Source organism: Leuresthes tenuis, unplaced genomic scaffold, assembly GCF_036924035.1.
Source record: "Leuresthes tenuis unplaced genomic scaffold, fLeuTen1.0.hap1 SCAF_17, whole genome shotgun sequence".
Lineage (NCBI taxonomy): Eukaryota > Metazoa > Chordata > Actinopteri > Atheriniformes > Atherinopsidae > Leuresthes > Leuresthes tenuis.
In genome coordinates this window covers 13,029,621-13,046,252 of record NW_027325371.1, presented here as the reverse complement: position 1 = coordinate 13,046,252, position 16,632 = coordinate 13,029,621, and the positions used below count along the sequence as shown (strand labels likewise).

The following is a 16,632-nucleotide window of genomic DNA, read 5'->3' as shown; positions in this document are numbered from 1 at the left end:
CTTAAAAGTGTTCACAGTGAGCTCTGACGACTTTCTGAGTGGAACTCTCCCAAAGCAGGACAACGGTAGGGGAAGTTTCAATGTTCTCCGGGAAAACAGATTGTAGACGTCACATTTTCTTTTAACTTAATTTACACAATAACGAATCTGTTTCAGATATTCAAATGCTTATATCTCACTTTTTTACAGAAATACCTAAGCTTCAGGATGATTTGAAAAAACTCAATGACTGTCACTCAGAGACAATAAACTATGTGTCTGGAGCACATGGGATTCTCTCTTTGATTCAAGGGGCCAACTTAGGAGAAGTGGTAAGAAAGATGTATTAAATGAATTATTGGAAAGTCGCAATGGTGACGTATCAATTTCAAAACTGGAAGAAATATTTTAGTCATGAAAGTTGAACACCAATTCCTAAAGAGTTGGGACGCTGTGTAAAATGTTAAGAAAACAGAATGCAATGATTTGCAAATCTCATACACCAGTGTTTTACTCACAAAAGAACATGGAAAACCTATCAAATGTTGAAAGTCAGAGATTTTACTATTTAATGAAAATATTATACTATCATGAATTTGATTTCAACAACAGGTCTAAAAAAGTTGGGACAGGTCCATGCTGTTATGATTCAGTATGTATTTTAACATTGTCTTGCTGAGATGTTAAAGTATTTCCATGAGCAAGATGCCATCTGCGTGGTAGAATGTGTTGCTTTAAAACCTTTCAGCATTAAAGTCAAAGTCAAATCTATTTGTATAGCACATTTCATGTACAAAACAATTCAAAGTGCTTTACATAAAATAAAAATAAAAGCATTGCAGTGGTTAGCAGAAAAAGCATCTAAGAGCTCTGCTGGGTTTCTATTCTCTGAACATATCACAGATTTATTTTGGGCCTAAATCGTTCTGGGATTTGTAAACTATCAGTAGGCTTTTAAAATCTATTCTGTGACTGACTGGAAGCCAGTGTAAAGATGTTAAAACTGGTGTGATGTGTTCAGATCTCTTAGTCCTGGTTAAAACTCTAGCAGCAGCATTCTGGATGAGCTTCAGATGTTTAATGCTCTTTTTGGGAAGTCCAGTTAAAAGACTATAACAGTAATCGAGTCTACTGGAGATGAATGCATGGATGAGTTTCTCCTGGTCTTTTTGGGAGAGAAAACCTTTCTGTTGATGTTTCTGAGTTGGTAAAAAGCTGCCTTGGTGATAGCTTTGATGTGGCTGCTGAAAGTCAGATCTGAGTCTATCAACACTCCAAGGTTACGAACTTGGTCAGTGATTGTAAGGGCCCGAGTCTCAAGGTATTTACCAATGCTAACACTCTTCTCTTTGCTACCAAACAGAATGATCTCAGTTTTGTCTTCATTTAATTGTAGAAAATTCTCTCTCATCCAGGTGTTTATTTCCTCCAGACACTGACACAGTACGTCTGCTGGGCTGCAGTCGTCTGGTGACAGAGACACATAAAGTTGTGTATCGTCTGCATAACTGTGATAATTGATGTTAAAGTTCTGCAATATCTGACCCAAAGGGAGCTTATACAAATTAAACAGAAGAGGTCAAGGAATTGACCCCTGGGGGACTCCACAAGTCATGGCCACTCGCTCAGATTCATAGCTGCCAATTGTAACAAAATAACTCGCTCCAGAAAGTCCAACCCAATTTTCCAGCCTGTGCAACAGGATTCTGTGATCTATAGTATCAAACGCAGCACTGAGATCCAACAGCACCAGGACTGAAACATAACCAGAATCAGTATTCAACCTAATGTCGTTTAACACTTTGACCAGAGCTGTTTCAGAGCTGTGATGACGTCGGAAGCCTGATTGGTAGCTATCGAGACTTCCACTTTCATTCAGAAAGTCAATGAGCTTAAATACAACGTTCTCAATAATCTTGGCTATAAAACAGAGGTTAGAGACAGGTCTGTAGCTGTTCATCACAGAGACGTCTGGAGTTCTCTTCACACCCCCATCACGTTCATCATAACCTCAGACGGCAGAGCACCCCCACCCGCCACACCCACGAACAGTTCAACCCCCCTCCCCACCACAACAGACATTTCAACCCCCCTCCCCTTCACTATCACCAAGGAGTAGGTGAGCAGAGAGCTGAGGAGGCTGCGCCCAGGGAAAGCAGCAGGCCTGGACAAAGTGTGTCCATAGATGCTCTCTCCCGTCCTCTTCACCTTGTACACATCTGACTTCCAGCACAACTCTGGGCTCTGCGACATGCAGAAATATTCAGATGACAATGTGATAGTTGGCTGTGTCAAGGATGGACGGGAGGGGGAGTACAGGAGGCAAAGGAGTGTGTTCAGTGGCAGACTGCTGTCTCAATTCTGCTCCACCAACAGACTCAAAAACTCTTTTGTCCCTCTGGCCATCAGGCTGTACAACAGCTCTCAGTGATGGTACTTCCGCTACTTCTACAGTCACTTTATATTTTTCGAATAGTTTATAGTTGTACAAAACATTTTTATTTTCTACAGTTACTTCCTAGTTTTTTATTATTTTTGTATAGATGCTAATGTATGTTGAATATATGTTATGTTACTTTTTTTGCTACTGGATGCTTAAATTTCCAAAGTCAGATGGTATTATGTCCAGAGTGCAAGTTGTTGATTTCAGATGCCGAACTGTTTCCTCTAGGATTTTTAAATTAATAATATTAAATTGTAACATAACATCAGTGTTATATCTAGGTTTTAGACACAGATTAGTTTTCTTGTTGGTCTGTGTGGCGTGAATGTTTTGTCTAATTATTTAGATTTGTTGGCTAAAAAAGTTGGCAAATTGGTTGCATTTCTCAGTGGAGAGGAGGTCTGGGTTTAACTGTTTTGGAGTTTTTCAACCATAGCAAACAGAGTTCGAGAATTGTTTGCATTCAATCAGGTCAGATAAATGCAGCTGTCTGGCCTTGCACAGCTCATTGTTATAACTACGCAGGCATTGTTTGTACAGCTCATAGTGAATCTGAAGCTTTGCTTTCCTCCACTTACGTTCAGCTTTCCTGCATTCTCTTTTCCAGTTTTTGACCGTTGTGGTGTTTCTCCGTGGTGTTTTCTATTTGCTCAAGGTGCTCTTGATTCTTAACGGTGCAACAACTTCCATTAAATTCAAAATTCTTAAGTTGAAATGATCTGGTAGTCCGTCAACCGACTGTCCGGTCATAGATGGTGACTTTCCAGATGTTGCCAGTTCCATAGGTACTTGTGCACCCCGACACCATCAGATATGCAGGCGTTTGAACTAAAAGCTGATAATAAACTGGACATTCCCTCCCCTCTTTAGAATGAATTAATCTGACCAGAACAGTTTTTTCCATTTTGTCTCAGTCCAGGCAGTGTTTGTGCATCATGTTCACATATGGGTTCTTCTTTGCGTAATAGAGCTTTAACTTGTATTTGCAGTTTTATGCATGGAATCATGGAATAAGTCTAATGTAATAAGATTAAGTAATATAAAGTAATATTTACTCTTTTAAAAAATACATAACTTACTTTTTCAGCAATTAGTTGGCCCTGTCCTAACTTTCCTGAGACGGGTTGCTGCCATCAAAGAGTCGAAGATAATGAGCATTCAAGATGAGCTAAAATTTTCCAGCTCTATTGTGAATAAAACATTGGTTTATGACATTTACAAATACTGTCATTGCAGTTGGAGATATAGTTCATTCCTGAGAGACATAAACTGATCAGCAAAAGAGAATTTAATGAAGAGATTAAAAAAAACTGCATGGTTTTATTATTGTGAATAATCAGTGGGTTTTTTCAGGCTAGTAAAAAAACAGTGTGTGAAGACATGCTGAACTTACTGAATTCAAAGCAGCAATGGAGAAAGCTTTGAACACTTTTGACAAATGCCTTCGTGAAGGAGTTAAGAATTCCAAAAGCTCATGTAAAGAAACTCTAACACACTTCTTCAAGGAGGTATGTATTTAATTTATAAACTTCAAGTCAACATGACTCTCTGTAAATATGAATCAATGTTTCTTCTTTTGTTTGGTTTAAAAAAAAAAAAAGACTATCCGCAGTTCTTTCAAGAAATTGCAGAGCATAGTCATAAAAAAGGGCATTCACAAAACCGGCAAAGGAAAGCTAATCAACCTCAACATGAAGTTAACTTCGACCCTGACTGGCAGCATTGATGAGGAATTCAAGAAGACCTTCCCGTAAGAACTTAATGAGATCATAAAACTCTTTGTTGGCTCATTTCTAACTTATACAGTTACATTGTGACGGCAATATTGCAAATATGTTGATGAATATCAAATATAACTTTTAACTTGTTTCAGAATGAAAGGAAATGGATCATTCAACATAAGCTTTTCACTTGTCAACGAGGAACTGATTGAAAATCACAAAGATCTGGAACTGCTGCTGATCTTTCTCCAGGCAGAGGTAGAAAATGAGAAAAGCAACATCCTGCCCATCGATTAATTATAAATGTTTGTGTTAGTTAAAAATTAGATAATGTTTGAAAGGTCACGTGATGCTTCAAAGCTTACAACAATGAATGAGTCATAGAAGATTGTAAGGTGGCAGACAGAAATGTTTTCATGTGCTTAAAAACATAACTGTTTAAAAACATGTGAAAGTATAAATTTGGATCTATTGAAGGAGGATCAAATGAAGAGGAAACTGAGCAAAGACATCAGGGACCGCAAGAAAACAATCTACACCAGTCTGACGAAGACAATTGAGGAAAGCATGCAAGACTGCTATAAAGGTAAGAGAAGAAGTTACAACAGACAGCCTGCCACCAAAAAGGTGCACACTTTTATTATTTATGATTGTGCATAAAAATTACATTCTGTGTTGTAGAAGCAGAAAAAATTAGTGGAGCAGATGCACTTCAAAGGATGAAGAACACTATTCTGCATCATATAACATTGTCAATCGAAGGACACCATGAATCGAAGGACACCATGAATCGAAGGACGCCATGTTTGACAAGGCAAAAGATGTTATGTTGACGCAGCTGAAAGAATTGATGGTTTGTCACATTTTTATTCACTGAAATGTGATGATATTATAGAACAAATTATGTTACACATTCTCATTTCAAATAAAAGCTTTTTCAACATTTAGGTGGAATTCTAAATTTAACCTAAACCCCCCCACAACAGGCAGATATCACATTTTAATGATTACTATTGGACAGAAACATGCAAAAACTCATCAAATTTCATTATGCCTGCATAGTGACAATAAAGATTCTTGATTCTTTAAACTGAAGGTGTAGACACCAGTCACATGACTTGGACTTTCTCTGCACAAATATGTGTTATCCTTTCTCTTCATGTTGGACTCTGTGATAAGTAATGAAGGTTTTAATGCTGAATTAGGAGGACATCCTGAAGACAGCGAAGGAAACCCTTGAGGAATCAATTAAACTCGCACTCGAGACAAAGAAAACATCGTTGATTGGTAAATGCAGCATATAGATGTAAAATAATATACATAGAACACAGTCAATTCAGTATACATATAATAACTGACATTAATTGATAAACAAGTATGCAGCAACCTTCTCTTTTTCTTTTTAGATGTTTCAGAAGAGCTGAAGCTGGTGAAGAAAATCTACAATGACCTGAAAGGCTCCTCAGCTTAAGAAATGCCAAGAAAAGTTTGTGTAAACTCTTGGGGAAAATGTCATCATAATAAGTCACATGGTGGTGGATTTTTATTTTTATGATATACTTATAACACTCTGTTTTACGCTTGTGCTTATCTGTACAGTAGCTGCTGCTCTGACAGGTGCAGTTAAGCAAAGCTGCCACTGAAAACCAGGTTTTCATGCAATGATAAGATTCCAGAGTGAGCATTTTTTCTTCACATTTTTGAGACAGAATAATACAATGATTTATGCAATGATTATAACCTTAATTATGTCTGTGGTGAAGGTTTCAAATTACCTCTGTCAGGAGAAACAACAAAGAGTCAACCACTAAACATCCCTGTAGGAACACTGATTAAAGACAGGAAGCCTCTCGATTTTTACCTGAACTGTTTATGAAAAGATTATCATCGACATAATAATTAGTTAATGGGAATTTGACAGAATATTTTCATTTTAATTTAGTCTAATCGTATAAGAAGCTCTTGAGTTCTTACTTTGTTTTTACGTTCATGAGTTGAGTTTTTTTCCTCTCTTCTCTTTCAACATCTTTATCTCTTCACTTTAATTCACCAATGGGTGTAAACAGACTCCGTAGCATTTTAATAAATGTGCGCAAATTTACTCTTGGTTCATAAATTTATCATAGTATATTTGATTTTAGGCTTTAAGCTTTTAAAAGAATGAAATGAAGAGAATTTTATGCAGAAAATAATAAACCATTTTCTTCTCTGTGTAAAAGATACATTTTTCCTCCTTTTTTTCTAATATGTATATATGATATGACATTATACCCAATAAATTTTGAGTAAAAGTGGAAATGCATTTTCAGTTTTTGGAGATCAACGGCAGTAACTTCGATCAATGGTGGAACTAAATAAAAAAGACAAAGATTTGTTTATACGCATATATACATATTTATACACTTTCTCCATCTGGAGTTCCTTTTTAAATCTTGATATATTGGTGCCTTCTTCATCATTTAGCATCTCCCAAAAGCTTGGGTCACAGAAAATAAGGGTGAAACTAGCTGACTGAACAGCACTTCAAAATCAAATCTATCATTGATAATAGCTTAATCATAAAGCAAGCAAACCTGCTCAGCTCTTTTTAAAATGAATCTTTGAAGCTTAGTGCTGACATTCATGTGGATGCTGAACCTCTGCCAGATAGCAGCCACCTCCCCCAGCAGGATAATTTACCCTTCTGCACAATAAAAATCTGCTGAAGAACACAAACAGCCTTTAAACAATCCAAACACCAGTTTAATGCGGCGCCTATGGGCAATGATATAGTTTCACTCTTACTCACCATTTGTGTCTCTGTTCCAAGAGATAAATGGCAGTTACCCACAGACACACACGCACACACACATCAAACTCATGCAAAAACTATGCAAAGTTTATCCAGAAACCAAACTGTCCCCACAGAGATCACATGTTGTTGTGTTGAAATAACCTGAACTGCTGTTTTTAGTTCTCTCTGTGATTGCAGTTTTCTTATTGTTGCTGTTCCTGCTTATTCAGCAATACTTTGAAACATATCTTGGAACAAATATTGTTCTTAACAGTGATATAATGGTAATAATCATGATTCTGTTGTATGTTGTTACCAATTCCAAAAAGAAAAATGAAAGTGAGAAATAAGTAAAAGGACAGAATTACCTTATTAACTTTCTGATAAGAAATGCTTGGAAGTGAACAGAATACTGCTTCAGATCTTTTCTTTCTACTTTTAAATGACGAATATGATGCTGTGATGATAATGTTTCTATAGTTGACAAAATCAAAATTAAGAATTAGAATTAGAATTAAAACACACAGTAAAGTTTTACACTTCTATATTTAAGATGCATTTTATATACGTATGTACCCTTTCTACAACTTAGTTTTAGGTAAAAACTTATGATTCAAGTTCTAATGAAGAAATAGCATAGTTGGACAAATGATTTGAGTCTTATAATCAGCACTTCCTCAAAGAAAGAAAGAAACTTAAATGTTTTGGGGTTCAGGGTTTATTGGATTGCACTTAATATACAGGCATCAAGATTCAGCACAGGTTAGAAAAAAAAATGGAAAAATACAATTTTAAAAAGTTGACCGTCTGTTCCCACTTAGAAGCCACTGATTCATTACTTTAACTTTGATTTCTTTCCATTTTTCATATGAACACCCAAAGAGTAAGAAATTAATATGAGAACTGTACTTAAAAGCTAAAAGTCTTTGTCACATCAAACACACGATGAGAGTTCACGTTCCACCGTTAAATTCTCACTTCCATAAAAATCAGTGGAATTGCAGTGTTCTGAACTTAATAAAACAACACTAGCCTAAAATCAAGAGATGAGAATTCAATGTTAAACTCCTTAAGATCAAAAAAGTACAACAACATGATGAAAACCATTAAATGTTTGGTTTGGTTCCAGTCAAGGAATTTCCTCCCACATTTTGTCTGCCTCTAAGAAACAAAAGCAAATCATCTGAAACACAAAAAAACTAAAGAAAAAACAATTTAACGCTATAATGAACTTAAAGTTCTTTGTTTATTATAGAAACTCTCAAAAATAATATGAACCTACAAGAACAACAAGATTAAACATTGTGGCAAAACACATCACATCAATCATTTAACAGTTGCCACAAAAATGTCAGGCCCTTTAACTTGAAGTTTCCCAGAGTTCTTATGCATGATGTGTCATGGATTCAAAAATCAATCAAGTCCCTTTATAACTATGGACACTTGAAAGCTTTACCCATTTCATGACATTTCTTCATCTGAGATTCTTCTCAATTCATCGTAGTGTTTCTGCACCATCGTAAGCTCTGCTGAAACGTCTAATGATCAAACATCAGATATTTGTGTCAATTAAATATTTTCAGGATTCTCAGTGATCTACAGAAATTATTTAACAGGTTGCGGCTTTACCTGGGATGGACTTGTAATCCATCTTCAGCGAGAGCTCAATTGATTCCTTCATGTATGTTTCCAGGGTTTTCACGATGTCATCCTAAAAGAACATCAAAAACTTTAGAACTTGTTACAGTCGGAAATCGAGTTAAAGATTAAATGAATGAGACATGCGTATCTTTCTCTTTATTAAAATGGGACAAACCGTCAGTTCTTTCAGCTGGTTCAACATAACTGTTTTAGTCTGATCAAACATTCTGCTCTTTGATTCATATACATGTCTCTCAATTGTGTCCCTCATGTTCTGCAGGGTGTCCTTTCCTTTAAACTCCGCGGCTTCTAAAAACAGAGGATTGTCATTTTCTTCATCACCAATCACACTGAATATGCTGTAAGACTGTATATCATGATAGTGACATGCTGTATGACATGACTGCCTTTCTTACTCTCATAGCATTCTTGCATGATTTCTTTGATGGTCTTTAACAGGCTGCTGTAGATTGTTTTCTTGCGGTCACGGATGAGTCTGCTAAGCTTCGTCTTCATTTTTTCTTCCTAAGAAAAATGGAAGAAATAATATAGTTCACGTTTATCAACATATTGGGCCTCATGCAAGAACCATTCGTGCGAACAGATTTGTTCTTAAGTCATGCATACAAAAACATTCACCAATTTTTTCATATTTTCAGTTTTCTTTCAGATACGAACAGAATTTACGAGTGATCCAGGCCTGTAAGGAGTTACGTAAAATAGTCCGCTGTTATTCAAATCAAGTTTGCTTGACGAATGGATTGTATATTTATTTACTTTGAAGCAATCATAAATAAATATACACATTATACTCCATATTAATGCTAATTATGCTAATTATGTTTGACTTAAATTACACACTAACTGAAGGTTAATTTGACTGTATATAACAAGGTCAATGGGTTGTGTAACCAGTGGCTGACTTGCTACTTTTGGATGCCTTGGAAGAGAGCGTGTGTTCTGAGACCGTGTAGATATGCTTGCGAAGACAGACGAATGGCTGACATCGTGATTTAGACTGGCAAGGAATGTGCTGCTGCAAATATGCAGTTTGCTAGAGCCTTTTCAATTAAATTCAGTTTTATTTTCATAGTGCCAAATTACAACAAATGTCATCTCAAGGCACTTAAATAATATAGTCCAATTCAAGCCAATTTGAATTCAATTCGTTGTAATCATAATCCAATGAAATCCAATGAATTTATTTAAAAATTATCCAATTCATTCATATAGAGCCCATTCAAAAACAATATCCTAGCTAAGGAAACCAACAGATTGCACCGAAACTTGTCTGCGGTCCAATCTCCCTTCCTGAGTGTGTCTGCGGCGACTGTGGAAAGGAACGACTCCCTTTTAACAGGAAGAAACCTCTGGCATAACCAGACTCAGGAAGGGTGGCCACCCGCCTCGACCAGCTGGGGTTTGAGAGGACAGAAAAGAGGGGAAAGAAACAGCGTAACACCATTCAAAGGATACCTGTTGGAACAGGGAAACACAAGTTAATAACCACAATAATGTCACATGTACATAATATCATTTGAGAAATTAAACAGGGGGAAAAAGAGAGCAAAGTGAGGAAAGGTGTGACAGATGAGATCCACCAGCAGTCTAAGCCTATAACAAACAAACATCTGTATTTAACCTATGAACAGGATGGTGCTTCTGGTCATTCTTTACCTCTGTCTTGAGAAATATCAGCTGCAGTTCAACATCTTTGTACTTTTGAATCAGCTCCTCTGTGCCGAGTGAAAATGTGCTGATGACCCCATTGAATGCCTCACATTTCCCTTCATTTCTGAAACAAGTTTAAACAGTAGCATACATGTAAATGTAATTTAAACCTCTAATGATAATGTTATGCTAATTATATAGATCATTAAGAGTTAGAAAATGGGCCAAAAAAAGACGTTATATGCTCATTTAAGTAATTCTTACGGGAAGGTCTTCCTGAATTCCTCATCAATGCTGTCAGTCAAGGATGAAGTTAATTTCATGTTGAGGTTTATTTCCTTCCCTTTTTTGGGTTTGTAGCTGCCATTGTTTTTGACAACACTCTTCAATGTCTTGTGAAAACCACGGCCAGTCTTTCTCTGAAGCACAACATAAAAAATAATGAAAAAAAATAAGTTTCCAACACTGTCAAAATTCACTTGGTGTTTATCATCAAAATACGTACAGGGTACAGCAAGGATTTCAGGTTTCCTTCACATGAACTTTTGGATTTTTCAACCCCTTCACTAAGACATCTGTCAAAGGTCTTGAAAGCATCATTCATCGCCTTTCTAACTGGGAAAAGATGATAGCTTATGTTTCTCTCGAGTTCTTCACACACCTGTGTTTCACTGCCAACCTAGAATTAAAAAACAAAACGGCAAAAAGAAAGAGATATAGTAATGAAGCCATACATATAATAGCTTCTTTATTTGCAAGTCAAGTTTTTCATGAATATCAACATAGTTCACTAAAACATAATTAAAAGTTTCTTGATCTTACCATTTCTCTCAACCTGGCAGCCTGAATCAGCGAGAGAATGGCATGAGCTCCAGAGACATAGTTTAATGTCTTTGAGTGACGGTCATTGAGATTTTGCAAAAACTCAACAAGCTTGGGTATTTCTGTAAAAACACACTTAGATTTACATGACATTCTCAGGTTGCTGTTTTGCAATAATTGCCTGATGTGTGTAACATTTTTACACAATATATAAAAGACTTCACCTACCAGTGTCATCCAGCTTTAGAAGTTTCTTCTTTAGGAACTCTTTGGAGCTCACTGTGAACACTTTGAAACAGTCGTTACTGAAGTGTTTCTGAGGAGAACAGAATTTTAATTACAAGTTTTGCTCACATTTACAGACAAACCTTTGTGTTAGATATTCTGTCAGTATTCACAATTCACCTTAATCCCAGTTAGCTTGTTGAATTCTTCGTTCACTTCATCCTTGGCATCCATATTTCTCTTGCATACAAGGGCCTGAAAATCAGCTTTTGAGCTATAAGAGAAGTTGCAGAGTTCTCCATAAATGACAAAAATAGACAGATTCCCTTGAAAAAGTTTTCATCATAGCTGGTATTGTTCCATTTTGTTGCTTTGCAACCTGTAACTAAAAGTGCATTTTCTAACTTTGGTCTTCAAAAATAATCACCATAAGCGGGCAGAGGTTTACCAGACGAGGTACAGTTGAACCCTTTTTTAAGGTATCTTTTAACAATAACTGGCATTCAGCTGTAAGCCTTGGTAGCTGAAAAAGCTTGCAGAAAACTGGATGATGCTGTGTAGCTGTCCTCATCAGTACCAAATTATCTAGTGCCTCAAAATGTCAAGACATCCTCGTTTAATTGTAATGTTGAGTGTTGTTTGAGTGATAGTCGCATGCAGGACATATTTAGTTATATTTGCATTGCTGCAGGTCAACGGGAGTCATTTAGCTAAAACAAATTGAATTGTAACACTGGCAACCATCAATAAGCTAGCTTTAAATGTGTTTCACGTGTTCACATTATACAGTTTCTTCGTTTTTAAAACCGTAGCCCTTTTCTATTATGAGTTCTGATTTATAGGTCCAAAAAAATTACCTGTATTTGCTCGTTTTGTAATTTCATACCTTTACAACTGAACTGGGTTTCTATGTGGGAGTGACTGGTGAAGAAGGTAGTGTTTGCTTCCAAAACGCCGTAGTTGTAATTACTGTTCTTTTAATTAAACTCCTCTCATCTCTCATATGTTCTGTTAAGGTGTGTTTATTTGCTACTGCTAGTGCTGGCTACTTCTTCCTCTTCATATTCCATTGGCTCCAGGACACACTACGGCCAGCCATGTTCCTTCTAGTAGTATAAAGTGATGTTATTGACTTCTTTTGTTACCCCTCTGATTAATTACTATTTAAGCTTGGTATGAGTGTAGGTAATCTGCCTTTTTTTTTTAGCAGACTTGTTGCAGCAATGTATGTTTTCCTTTTTCTCACGATTTAACTTAATGGTACTATATATAGGATAGAATATTCAGAGCTTTATATATTGTTTTATAACCATCATAACGAATATGAATAGATAAAAAAAAATAAAATTTTCCAGTTCATAATCCAACAAAACAGAAAAATGCCAAAGTTGATGACATATTTTGTATATATTTGTATAAATTTACCCTTGATTGACTTTCAGCCACCAAATGCATGAGCCTTTATCTTGGATTTTCAATTGTGCACTTTTAAGATCTTAATTCACTTACTGATCATCAAAATCTTCAAAAAGATCAGACTTGGTGCAGATAAAGTGAATGCGTTGACACTCGCCCCCATTTCCGAGGAGACTACCGGCACTTTTCAGAATCTCCCAGGATTCTTTGTCACCTGCTGCTCGATTGATATCAGTGACGATCCACACAGTAGAGCAGTCTCCAACAATCTGAAATGACATGATACTGTATGATTAATCATCATCATATATATATATATATATATATATATATATATATATATACATATTATGGCATGCCGTTCAGGAAATTAATCTTTGAATATATTGAATGAAACTCTGAATATATTGAATGAACCTTGAATATATTGAATGAAACTTGAATATATGGAATGAAACTCTGAATATATTGAATGAACCTTGAATATATTGAATGAAACTCTGAATATATGGAATGAAACTCTGAATATATTGAATGAACCTTGAATATATTGAATGAAACTCGGAATATATTGAATGAACCTTGAATATATGGAATGAAACTCTGAATATATTGAATGAACCTTGAATATATTGAATGAAACTCTGAATATATGGAATGAAACTCTGAATATATTGAATGAACCTTGAATATATGGAATGAAACTCTGAATATATGGAATGAAACTCTGAATATATTGAATGAACCTTGAATATATTGAATGAAACTCGGAATATATTGAATGAACCTTGAATATATTGAATGAAACTTGAATATATGGAATGAAACTCTGAATATATTGAATGAACCTTGAATATATTGAATGAAACTCTGAATATATGGAATGAAACTCTGAATATATTGAATGAACCTTGAATATATGGAATGAAACTCTGAATATATTGAATGAACCTTGAATATATGGAATGAAACTTTGAATATATTGAATGAAACTCTGAATATATTGAATGAACCTTGAATATATGGAATGAACCTTGAATATATTGAATGAACTCTGAATATATTGAATGAAACTTGACTGACGTCAGACTTCACGGAAGTGCCTGAAGCCATCTTGTCTAAGGTGTGGATACTGTGGCGAAAAGCAAATGACAATTAGTCAGTCCGCTCGGAATTTTGTAGGATGAATATTAAAGTATGAGAACATCATTAACACACTGGCGAATGCATGTACGGGCCAAAATCCTCCCGATAACCCTGCCCGTTCTTCTAACGAAGAAGTCGTGGCAGACTTACGACATCAGGCCAACCTCAGCATGCCTTCAACCTCTCAGGAGTGCCCCAAAACGGCAATGCAGGCTATATATTGTTTAGATACAATAAGAATCACCCACATTCATAGACCAATGTAGGCTGAATATTTAGTTTAGTATTGAACGTATTTGATGATCCGCGACACAGCTTTGTTCACGTTACTCACAGCAGATTGCGGACAGACAAATGCATCGTGCCCAAAGTGGACATTGTGTCACGGATCATCATATACGTTCATTTCTTAACTAAATATTCAGCCTGCATTGCCGTTTTGGGGCACTCCTGAGAGGTTGAAGGCATGCTGAGGTTGGCCTGATAAACAGCTGCCTGCCCGTTCTTCTAACGAAGAAGTCGTGGCAGACTTACGACTTCTTCGTTAGAAGAACGGGCAGGGTTATCGGGAGGATTTTGGCCCGTACATGCATTCGCCAGTGTGTTAATGATGTCCTCATACTTTAATATTCATCCTGCAAAATTCCGAGCGGACTGACTAATTGTCATTCGCTTTTCGCCACAGTATCCACACCTTAGACAAGATGGCTGCAGGCACTTCCGTGAAGTCTGACGTCAGTCAAGTTTCATTCAATATATTCAGAGTTTCATTCAATATATTCAAAGGTTCATTCCATATATTCAAGGTTCATTCAATATATTCAGAGTTTCATTCAATATATTCAGAGTTTCATTCCATATATTCAAGGTTCATTCAATATATTCAGAGTTTCATTCAATATATTCAAAGTTTCATTCCATATATTCAAAGATTAATTTCCTGAACGGCATGCCATAATATATATATATATATATATATATAAAAAAACTGAAAACATTACAGTTTCCAGATTTAATTGCCATGTACATCAATAAATTACCCGCTTCCACATCTTATCTCTGCTCTTGTCACGGTCCCCATTTCCAGGAAGATCCACAATCGTCACATGTTGGAGAAGATCATTGTTTGGCACCTTGATAGTAACACACTTTACAAGTGGCCAATACCATTTCCTTACTTCTCTACCTTCTCCTTGTTTTGTGTTATTTCTTGTGTACTTGACTAATTTTGCAGACAGCTCTTGAGCCTGAAATGAAAAGTCAAGTAATGAATGTTGTTTACACCCTGAACAAGTGAGCAAAGATTTTTCTGTTTGAACAGAGCATTTTTGTTGTGCTGTAAAAACTGATTTCGAGCAATGTTTCCCCCTCTGACAAAAAGTAGCTGAATAGAAAAATGTCTTAGGAATGGCAAAACATCTTTCCAGATATTTCTACAAAAAAATATCTTCTGCATGCTGGATGAGGACTGAATCTGTCATTGGAAATAACAGTAGACAATCAAAGCATATTCAAGTGATATTGACCATTGCATACTGCAAACTAAATTACATTTAATTCATACATTCATTACATTTAATATCTATCATACTGGGAAGAATGCTCTCAACAAAATAGTATACAAATTTATTTTAGACCTTACTGATTCACATATCAAAGACTTCTTCCTGGACTGGAGAAATTCTTGAATTTCTCTGAAGTATTTGTTTTCCATGAGGTTTTCACAGGATTTCTGTTCCCATTCCTCTCCATACAGTGCTGACAGCTTGTTACAAATGTCATGATATTCATCATCATGATCATCATCATTTTCCTTTTCCTTTTCCTCATCTGCTTTATCCCCAAGAAACTGAAACATTGGCCACACCTCATCTCTCCACTCCTAAAGGACAAACAATATAATAAAAAAACAATAGCTATGTAAAAATGAGTTTTGTTAATAGATATGAGTCACTAGCAACTATAATAGTTAATCAGCCTCAAACAGGACTTAACATGTGCAGTTTATTTTACCTCTTTTGTGATGAACTCGATCTCTGCTTCATACTTCTTGTTGTACACATTGGCCTCTACTTTTATCATGACTGAGGTACATGCACTGACACTTCCAGAGGGCAAAAGATTCTTCTCCCCAATGATAGTGTTTATCAAAGAGCTCTTTCCAGCCCCAGTTTTACCAAAGACACCAACCAGCTCTCTCTTGTCTGTCTCCAAATCCTCGATTTTTTTCCTGTTAAGAATGTAGATATGTGTTAATCATTCACCTACAAAATGCACAAACGGTGAAGTTGGGTTTCAAAATTAGGAGTACCTCTCGCCATTAACAACAGCCTCTAATGGTTGTATATGAAAGTGGGAAATTGAGAGCCCACACATAATTATTACCACAACATCACCAGGTATTACCCATGTAAGATTACATTTGAAATAATTTATAGAAATGAGCCAATATGGTCTCTTCTGATACTATACAGCTTTTGATGACCAGTAGACTTTCCTATTTTATTTATTTATATATATATATATATTTTTTAAATCAGAATAACACAGGCTATGTTATAGAAATCAGTCCATTTCATTAAATTTTGCAAGACTTATCTAATTGGGGAATACCTGGCACCTTCAACACCCTAACATGCCTTACCTGAACAACCAGTTTTTAACACTCCTGTCATATTCTGTTATAAATAGATTTAGCACTTAATACATGGAGGGCTTCTTAATGTACTGAAGCTTGAATGTTGTCCCTTGCAAGTTGCATTGGACAAAAGCATCTATTAAATGACTACATATAT

The 16,632-nt window shown here is 35.9% G+C and overlaps 1 protein-coding gene and 2 long non-coding RNA genes across 3 annotated transcripts in view; 2 read left to right on the top strand and 1 right to left on the bottom strand.

Annotated features, from left to right (window-relative positions):
* Positions 1 to 3,814: 3,814 nt before the first annotated feature.
* Positions 3,815 to 4,882, top strand: LOC140272991 (uncharacterized). Its single transcript, XR_011907994.1, has 4 exons — positions 3,815 to 3,930; positions 4,024 to 4,172; positions 4,296 to 4,401; positions 4,621 to 4,882. It is a non-coding gene; the product is annotated as an uncharacterized lncRNA (long non-coding RNA).
* A 51-nt stretch (positions 4,883 to 4,933) lies between these two features.
* On the top strand, positions 4,934 to 5,660 carry LOC140272994 (uncharacterized). The gene is made up of 3 exons (XR_011907997.1): positions 4,934 to 4,996; positions 5,349 to 5,430; positions 5,550 to 5,660. It is a non-coding gene; the product is annotated as an uncharacterized lncRNA (long non-coding RNA).
* Positions 5,661 to 8,190: 2,530 nt separating this feature from the next.
* Positions 8,191 to 16,632, bottom strand: part of LOC140272986 (nuclear GTPase SLIP-GC-like) — a 46,197-nt gene continuing 37,755 nt past the window's right edge. The window contains exons 4-17 of the mRNA XM_072368513.1: positions 15,851 to 16,067; positions 15,480 to 15,719; positions 14,878 to 15,084; positions 12,785 to 12,960; positions 11,456 to 11,549; positions 11,279 to 11,366; positions 11,051 to 11,172; positions 10,734 to 10,907; positions 10,493 to 10,647; positions 10,235 to 10,352; positions 8,974 to 9,082; positions 8,733 to 8,866; positions 8,546 to 8,627; positions 8,191 to 8,454 (exon numbers count right to left, since the gene is read on the bottom strand). Of these exons, the coding sequence (XP_072224614.1) occupies positions 8,378 to 8,454; positions 8,546 to 8,627; positions 8,733 to 8,866; positions 8,974 to 9,082; positions 10,235 to 10,352; positions 10,493 to 10,647; positions 10,734 to 10,907; positions 11,051 to 11,172; positions 11,279 to 11,366; positions 11,456 to 11,549; positions 12,785 to 12,960; positions 14,878 to 15,084; positions 15,480 to 15,719; positions 15,851 to 15,919 (1,845 nt within the window). The 5' untranslated portion in view covers positions 15,920 to 16,067 and the 3' untranslated portion in view covers positions 8,191 to 8,377. The remainder of the gene's footprint in view (positions 8,455 to 8,545; positions 8,628 to 8,732; positions 8,867 to 8,973; positions 9,083 to 10,234; positions 10,353 to 10,492; positions 10,648 to 10,733; positions 10,908 to 11,050; positions 11,173 to 11,278; positions 11,367 to 11,455; positions 11,550 to 12,784; positions 12,961 to 14,877; positions 15,085 to 15,479; positions 15,720 to 15,850; positions 16,068 to 16,632) is intronic.